The sequence below is a fragment of the Pterocles gutturalis genome, unplaced genomic scaffold, assembly GCF_000699245.1.
Source record: "Pterocles gutturalis isolate BGI_N339 unplaced genomic scaffold, ASM69924v1 scaffold38715, whole genome shotgun sequence".
Classification (NCBI taxonomy): Eukaryota; Metazoa; Chordata; class Aves; order Pterocliformes; family Pteroclidae; genus Pterocles; species Pterocles gutturalis.
In genome coordinates, this window is record NW_010147212.1 from 1 (window position 1) to 8,330 (window position 8,330).

At 49.5% G+C, this 8,330-nt stretch overlaps 1 protein-coding gene across 1 annotated transcript; it reads right to left on the reverse strand.

Moving 5' to 3' along the window:
- Positions 1-7: 7 nt before the first annotated feature.
- PALB2 (partner and localizer of BRCA2) lies at positions 8-8,043 on the reverse strand (the record flags this gene model as incomplete). The annotated part of the gene is made up of 10 exons (XM_010085977.1): positions 8-118; positions 938-1,086; positions 2,065-2,152; positions 2,514-2,630; positions 2,790-2,951; positions 3,225-3,310; positions 3,755-3,916; positions 3,995-4,078; positions 4,557-5,368; positions 6,118-8,043. Coding segments are annotated over 10 exons (3,697 nt in total), but the record flags the coding sequence as incomplete, so codon positions are not given.
- Between the last annotated feature and the right edge of the window lie 287 nt (positions 8,044-8,330).

Below are 8,330 nucleotides of genomic sequence, written 5' to 3' on the forward strand. Positions count from 1 at the left end.
GGCCGGCCCCGGGGGCAGGAGGGCCGTGCAGTGCCCCAGCAGCAGGTCCCACACGGCGATGGCTCCCGAGGTCAGCACAGCGGCGGCAGAGGCGTCCTTCACGTCACCCTCCAGGTACCTGGGGGCGGACACACGAGGGTCACAAGGCTGCGGTTTGTTTGTGAAAACACAATCACATCATTTTTTTCAAAATTATCTGGTTCTTAAAGTAGAAAATTAATAAGCAAATTTAAGCCAAGCGCAGGAAGCCAGGGTATGTTGTGTTGTATCTTCAGTGCGACTGAGAACAAAGGATCTCAAGACCATCCTTCCGCAGCCTCGGCACGTGCTTGAAAAGTGTCCAGCAAGCCAAGATCTCACTCCACTACTATTTGTGCAGATCCATCATCACGTTTCCTATGTAAGCACGTTTCAAGACCGAGTCTCAAACAGCTTAGTCTTCAAAACGCAAGGCATCGGAAGGAAAAGGTCACCCGGCTGCAAACAGCTGCTTCACGTAAACAAACCTGGCCAGGGGCTCTGCAACGGCTCTGGACGGCTCATCCCAGGGGGTTTCGCCCGGGGAGTTTGCCCCATGAGCCCCGTTACAGCATTTCCACAATCACTTTGTGGGGGAGAAAGACAAAAGTGTCTAGCATGCAGAAATCACCGTTTGTCAGTGGGGCTCTGGCAAGCGGAGCCCCTGGCCGCATGCTGGCACCGGGAGCACAGAGGTTAGCGCACAGACTGGCACAGGAAGCAGGCAGGAAACAGCCACCACCCTCGCCCCGTCCCAGCCTACGCACAGGACACCCGGCAGCGACAGATGCAGCCTCCTTATCACCGGCGAGATGGCAAATGGACCCCTGCCAGCAGCGCTGCTCAGCTCCTTACGTGATCCTCCCCCAAAACAGCCTCGAAGGAGCCGCGAACCAGCGCTCAGCCCCAAGGTACTTGCCTGCCAGCGTGCCCAGGCGGGAGGGAGGAGAACATCACCCCAGTGCTCCTGGCTGTTTTGGGGTTGAACGCTACCACCCGGAACGCAGGGTTTCCACAGGACTCGCTCTCTTTGGCGTGTGGATGACTTAAAACAACAAACAGAAGGCCCTGATAGACAGAGGGAAAATCCATCACTAAAAACAACAGCGAGAGGGGAAAGAACCCAAAGAATTTTCCAAAAATTAATTGCTACATTCCCTCTATAATCAAAGCCCCAAGGACAGTGATGTATTATTTTTACTGAATAAAATAGAGATGGTTTACTTTCCTTATCAAATTAGATAAAAACCAAAGCAGCTGCTGACCGATAAGGGCTGACGCAATGCAGCACAACGACAGCTCGGTGACCCAATGGATTTATGCGCTTATCTTTCTGCCTGAAAAAGCTAAACTTGCTGTAGGATGAGGTGATAGTTAAAACTATAGTTTTAGATAGTAAAATTTCTGGGCCTCATTTTAACCCCTAGGAGCTTAAAATTTAACAAGAATTCCACGCAAACCAGCTCAGCTGAAAGCAGCAGCTCTCAGAACAGCCACAGGCCTGGGACAGAGATTCCGAGGAAGTCTCCAAAGAGCCTGACTCAAGCCACCCCTACTGGACAAGACATTCTTCTCCCATAGTGTTAAATGCTTATTGAAAACAAAAAATTCTTGATAAACTACAGAAAACCATCCAGAATCACAGCACAGGCAGAAGCAAGCAGGAAAGACTCATTAGCAGGAACTTTGCTCATACCCTCAGGGCTGTATGGAAATAGTAACCGCAGCGTGCCCCCACCACACTGGCAGCCACCCGCCTGTGAAACGGGAGAGACGTGCCACACACCGGCACTGGGCAACGGTGCTTCTGCTTCCCACACGCAAGGTGCTGCTGCTGCTTTAGAACATGCTTTGATGCATCACTCTTTTATTAGCATACGGCAGAAAGCCCAGGATTCCAGGTGGCTGCTGCGGCTTATTTCTCCTGGTTAACCTAAACACAGCCGAGATCTCAGTCCACCCTCGGAACCCTAATCCTCCAAGTGCTCCCCCCAGTCAGTCAGGGCAGTCCATGCAGCAACTCCACGTCACGCTGCACGTACGTACAGAGTCGGAGTACGCTCGGTGGCAGATCGAAGCCGGGTAGGAATAACCAACGTGCATCTTCTTCAGCAGCTGGCCTGTTTTCAGATTCCTGCAGGTGGTGAAAAGACAAACTCTGAATGCAGTTCCATCCTCTATCTGTTATTTTCTAACCACAGCTAATCACCACTATGCAAGACCAACACAGTTGTGGTTTCACATGAACCAAACGAAGAGAAGAGGCCACAGGAAGAGCTGCAATGACCACAATGCCAGAGCAGGTGTCATTCTAGCAGCACAACTCACTCACAGCTGCCCAGCTGCACAGAAATTCAAGCACCAGACTGCAGGCCCTTGGACAATTAGCATTTCGCTTGCAAATCAGGTGGCGATGAACACCCCTGTACAACGGCGGTTACAGCCACCACTTACACCTGCGAGCTGAGTTGTTCAACTGCAGAGGAAACACTGACCAAACGACAATGCCGTTCACTGCAGTGGTGCCAACCAAGGCGTCTCGCATTCCTTCCACTTCAGCAAAAGCCAAAACCGTTTCTTCAGGGGGCATCAGCGTCTGCGGGTCCTTGCTCCTGAACAGCAGATCAGCAGGTGAGAAAAGGCAGACAAAATAAGCGTGTGTTCTGTACTCAGCGCATCTCCAGAAAGGAGACAAACTCAACACTTTTCTACATCTGAGGTGTTCCTCATCCACCTGCCACGCTGAGAACCCCCAAAACCAGCAGACTCACCTTCCTGTCTCTGAAAGCAATACTATTTCCACTTGCTGCTCTTGCGCGGTCCTGCTGCTGCTGACCAGCCTCCCGCCCTTCAGCCCAAGAACAGCTTTTATATTTCCAGTCTTTACTAGGGATTGCTTGAATGAGTCATTCTCAGAAGAATAAAGCAAGAGCCTAAATTAAGAGAAAAGGATGCACAATGACAGAAGGAGGCAGCACTCAAACAGCATAGAAAAATAAGCGTATGTTCAAACAGTCTACCACCTCTAGGGGCGAATAAGCAAGTCTTTATAGATGATTTTTAGAAATCCCTTCCATATTTTCCAATTGTTAAAGCAAATGAGAAAGTGACACATTAGTAAGAGAGAATTTCAACCGCTACGCAAGAAGAGAGTTAAGCTGCAGCTATTCAGCCTGCAAAGTGCTAGTAAGAAATAAATACACCACCTTATTTCTCCAATCTCCAAATCTCCCAATGCTATACACACGAGATTACAGGTGTCCGGCAGAGGAACGATCTGTATTACAGGAATCTAGGACAGGAAAGCAAGAATTCAGTGTCACCCACAATGTCCCTTTGACATTATTGCCATTTTCTAGAGTGTTTCAAGTAAAAAGCTAGGGAGCAGAACTGATTTTCAGACCCGTCTGAAGAAGCACACTTAGATTAACAATCCCTGCTGATGTAAGAGACAAAAAGTGTCCCCAGGGAGCCTAAAGGGAAAAAGCACAAGTCAGCGCTGCAGCGACCATTCAGCACACACAGTATCAAATTCCAGCAGGTGACACGCGACCGTACAAGCTACTGGCCTTCCCCATCAGCAGCACAAATCGTTCTCCTCTGTTGCCCCATGGCACGAACAATTTATGCCACCTAAAGAACTTCCCTTGCACCTGAGACTGCAAGCTCCTTGGGATCTAACACACTGGAACAAGAAAGTTGCCCTAAATTCTAGAAAGAAGGATTATGCTCATACCTCTCCGAGCTGCCAAGTATAGACCTTTCCCCAGCGGTCGGACCCCAGAGGTTTCCACAGGGAGACGGAGCTCTCACAAGCCGTCACCACGCACAGCTCTCTGCAGCCAGCTGCCTCCCACCACACCGTGCCCACATCCACAGCGCAGGAACTCGAAGAATCCTGTCCAAAACAAGTTGTCAAATGTGGTACGAAAGAACTGCTACTGACTCAGCAAACAACTGTCCCATGTTATCCCACCTTTAGCTTTGACACAAGCTGCAAGCTCTCTGCTCCCAGGCCATCAAGCAGTACCGGAGTCAACTGTTCTGCTCCATCTTTTTTCTGCACAAACAAGTAAAGAATGAGGATAATTCAACTTCGAAATTTCATTCAGCACCTGCTAGAATGAGCCAGAAGCATGAATTCATTCTGCATGCAGTTGTTGGAGAGCTCTGGCAGGAGCATCTTTTTGTACTTGGATGTTTTTGAAAAACAAGAGATCCCAGACAGGTTATTTCCTGGTTTCACCTGAAAATTGTCTTTTACCACCACTTGGCATCTCTCAGCCTTCAGAGACAACTCATTCACTCAGTACTCACCCTGCATGTGAGTAATTTCATCTCCTTTACTAAATCCTAGCTGAAAAGCTTACCTTAGGCAACAGATGAAAACCAAACATTTATGAAGTCAGCTACAAGACAGCATGCAGGGCTAGAATGCAGAGAGGTATTTCCCCCGACGTCAGGTGAGACACTGGAAAAGGGGATTTGCCCACAAAACTGCTGGCTGAGTACAGGTGGCAAAGAGGCCAGCTTGTTACCTGGTCAGGAGAAGCTCTGTAGGGTCTCTGCTCTTTGCTCTCTGACTGCTGATGCTTCTCCAAGGCCACAGCCTCCTCAGAGCTATCACTGGGACCTCTCTCAGCTTCTAAAGGAAACCTTGGACCTTGTTCCTCCTCCTTTCTAGCAGATGGTGCACCACAGCTGTCCAAGTGCAGTGGGACGGCAGAGTCTCTGCATTCCCCACCATCCACGGCCTGAGCAGGTGCTCCTGGGGAGGATCGCGGGCTCGCTTGTGAGGGAGGTGCAGAGGGTGCACTGGGGCAAACCTCACTGCCTACCCATGGCAAAGCAGCTGGGGTTGCACCCACGAGAGGGAAAACAGATAAGGAAATCTGAGACTCGGGCTGAGTGGGAGCACCAGCCAAGACAGTCCCCATGGGAGTCAGGAGCAATTCACGGGTGGAAAGTTCCTTCTTGGAAGCTGAGCTTTCTAAGGGAGGTAACCTGGGCAACCCCTTTTTGAAAGGCAAAATCAAATTACTTTTGAGATTTTTTTCTTCCGGATTCATTTGTGCATCTCGTGTGTCCTGTGAAGCCCCACCGTCTCCGAACACAGTAGGAACAAAAACCTCCAGGTCATTCACAGGGGAAGATTCTAATTTCTCAAGTTTTAGTAGTCCAAATTCCTCATCCGGCAAGTGAAAGTCTTTGATACCCAGTCTGGGGGCCAGCCACTGGAGACTGCGGAAGGAGAAGGGAGAGCCGCAAGCGTCAGGGTCCATAGCAAGGAGGCCAAGAGAAGCAGGACCCTCTGAACCCGCTGGATAGCTACGTCTTCTTTTGCTGTCATCTAGACAAGGAAAAACACAAGAAAACAAGAGAAAGCATCACACCATAAAATAATCGGCAACTAGCCTTTGCAGAATCTCTCATCCAGAGTGTCACTCTAGTCTTATTTTCCAAAAAAACAAAAGCCATATCCATCCTAACACACGGAAGCGGCGCTTTTCTGGAAAAGCATTACACTCCACAATTGCTCTGCATCAAGCCTTCGGCTAAAATATTGCCAAAAACAGCCAGAACTGACCGAGAGCTTGGTCAGTTTGTTTCGTTTGGTTTTCTCCCAACACTTTCTCTTGTCACCATACTCGCAGACCCTCATACTGCAATGCTCCTCTTTGTGTTTCACACTTGTTAGCACCAAAAAAAAAAAAAAAAATCATTAATATGCAGACTCAGTTGGAGAAACACACTGGCATGCATTTGCTGGAAAATCAGGTCCAGCGCGCACAACATTCACTCCAACACCAAAGGCAGCTTAAGAAGTTCTCAGCCCCACTCCTTATCCATGCACTGCTGTTCACTCCCTGTCACTGTGTGGAAGAGAAGTTTCTGGAATTGTTCAAAGAACACAGGGACCACAATGATATTTTTTTAAAAAAAATCTCTCTAATTAAAAAAAAAAGTTAACCCATATCAGATTTTCCTAAATAAAACAATATGGCAGGGCATGAACAGCAGTACACACCCTCACTGGGACATTTCCCTGCCTTGCTCTCAGGCTATAGTTTTTGGGAGTGCTCGTATTTGATGAAGTACCTCTTGAGACCTGCCTGGCTCTCTGTCTTGCAGAGGAACGCAGGGAGTGGCACGGAGGGACGCTAATTGCTAGGAGCTGCTCAGCCCCGCAGGCTCCTTGCACACGCTGATTCTTAACGTGCTCCACGGGATGTTTATCAGCCGGACACACAGTTAAGCTGGCTTCCAGATCCCCTAAGTGGCTGGCAAGAGTTTCATTCCCTGGGTTCAGAGAATCGCTGTTCTGAGGTGGATTTTGGACCTGTTCTAACAGAGTCTTACGGCGTTTGCCAAGCACTTGGCTTCCCCCGGGAGGAGGATCAGCACTTACTGGCTGTGTAGCGCCAGTCACTTCAGTCTCTCCAGATCCACACGCTGCAGCAGCAGAAAACCTTCTCTCAACTAAAGATGATTTTTCAAAGTTAGCCTCACAGTTTTCCTTTTCACTCTGACACTCGTTTGACAGCAGACTGCTGCTTTCCCTCGTTGTTATGAGATCCAAACTCTCTATAAGTTCCTGGGACACCTGATGCACAGGGGGTTTGCAGGTAGACTTTCTTCTTCCTTTTTGTTTCCTCTGTGATGGTCTCCGATCTCGCTTTGTGCTAGCGATACTGTTTTGAGAAATCGATCCAAGAGAAGTGCTGCTCCCACTGGACGCAGGAAGAGATTTCTGGGGACTACTTGAATTTGCTGGATCATCTTCTGCACCAAGAAAAGGGAATGGCACACCCCCTGACTCCAAATCATTTTCAGCTCTCTCTTGGGAGGGCCGATCTGAATTTGCATCTTTCTGCTTGCACTTGCTTCGCTGACTTTTCTTGCTTCTGCCCAGCTGGCTGAGAATTACAGCATCGAGGTCCACTTTCCTCTGGCAATTAGACATGCGTCGAGTTGTCCTGACGTAGTATTCAACCGGAAAGAGAAGCCCTTCAACCACCGTGCAAGAGTTCAGTGGGCTTTCAGGAGCTGTCACCTCTTCTGGATGAGAAAGTGTGGACTGAATTTCAAGCTGTTGATTCTCCAGCAGTTCTTCAACATTGCCCAGAGCAAGATCTGTAGGAAAGGGATTTAAGGTATTGGTGTCACTTTGGCTTCCTTCACGGCTTTTGCTCTCATTCGTTACAGTGTTATTTCCACCAGCAGGCAATACTTCATTTTCTGACATTAAATCCAGGAGCCTGTGTAATGCTCCCTGATCTTCACACATACCCTCACTGTCCGTTTGTTTTATCATACTGGAGGATCCTTCTCCTCCATCACCACTGGTGTCAAGTAAAACAGAGTCACCATTCTCTGAACACGGCCGTGCAGGCTCAGCGTTATCAGATGTGGCCACAGCGGCGGGGGACTCGGGCTGCCAGCCACGGCTGCTGTCCCTCAGCGCACTCGGGAACAGCTCAGGCACTCCTGGAGAGACCCTGCCTTCAGGCACGTCTTGTGCAACTCCTAACACTGCATCAGGAGGAGTTAAACTGCTTTCTTCTCTCTGCGCAAGTGCTGGTCTGGGTGCCCTTTGGGCGTTTTCCTCAGCGTTGGAGAGACTGCTTCGCCTGAAGACTGGTGAATGAAGTTCCTCTGTACTGGCTATTTGATTTTTCACCATTTCATCGGCGTTGATCGGATGCACATCACACACCGATTCCCTTTTCTCTGATACCAGAGCCTTCGTCCGTCTCCTCAGCTTCATCAAGCTTATGGAGGTTTGGGGTTTTTTCTCCTCAGGGGCAGGCCTAACAACGGTTCCACAGCCCGGGTTTTCCTGGCTAGCACGTACGCTTTCCGCCTGGGAGCTGTCCTGTGGGCTAACCTCATTATTGGAGAAGTCAGGAACGTATTTAAATGGGACAGATGTTTTCTCCTCTGTGCCAAGATCAGAGCAGGTTTTAGTCTGTAACCGAGAGGTTTCATGTTTGTCAGTGCTAGGAGATACGTTATCTCTTGAACCTGTGGGAAAAAACATTGCATGTGTAAAGCACTCCCAACAAAGTGCCATCCAAGAAAAACATCACACAGCAAAACCAGACGACTTTGTTAGGAGCGAACAAGGGGGATCTTGCTGTCGGGATCAGAGAGCACTGCAGACCTGGCGGGGAGGGAGGGAGAGGTGATGTTATTGCAGATCAGGATCCATCAGCGCTGGGAAGGCCGGATGCGGGTGTGGGGGGCCGGGGGTGCGGCAGCACCACAGAGAGGGGACAGTGTGGCTGGGAGTGAGGTGGGACAGCAGAGCT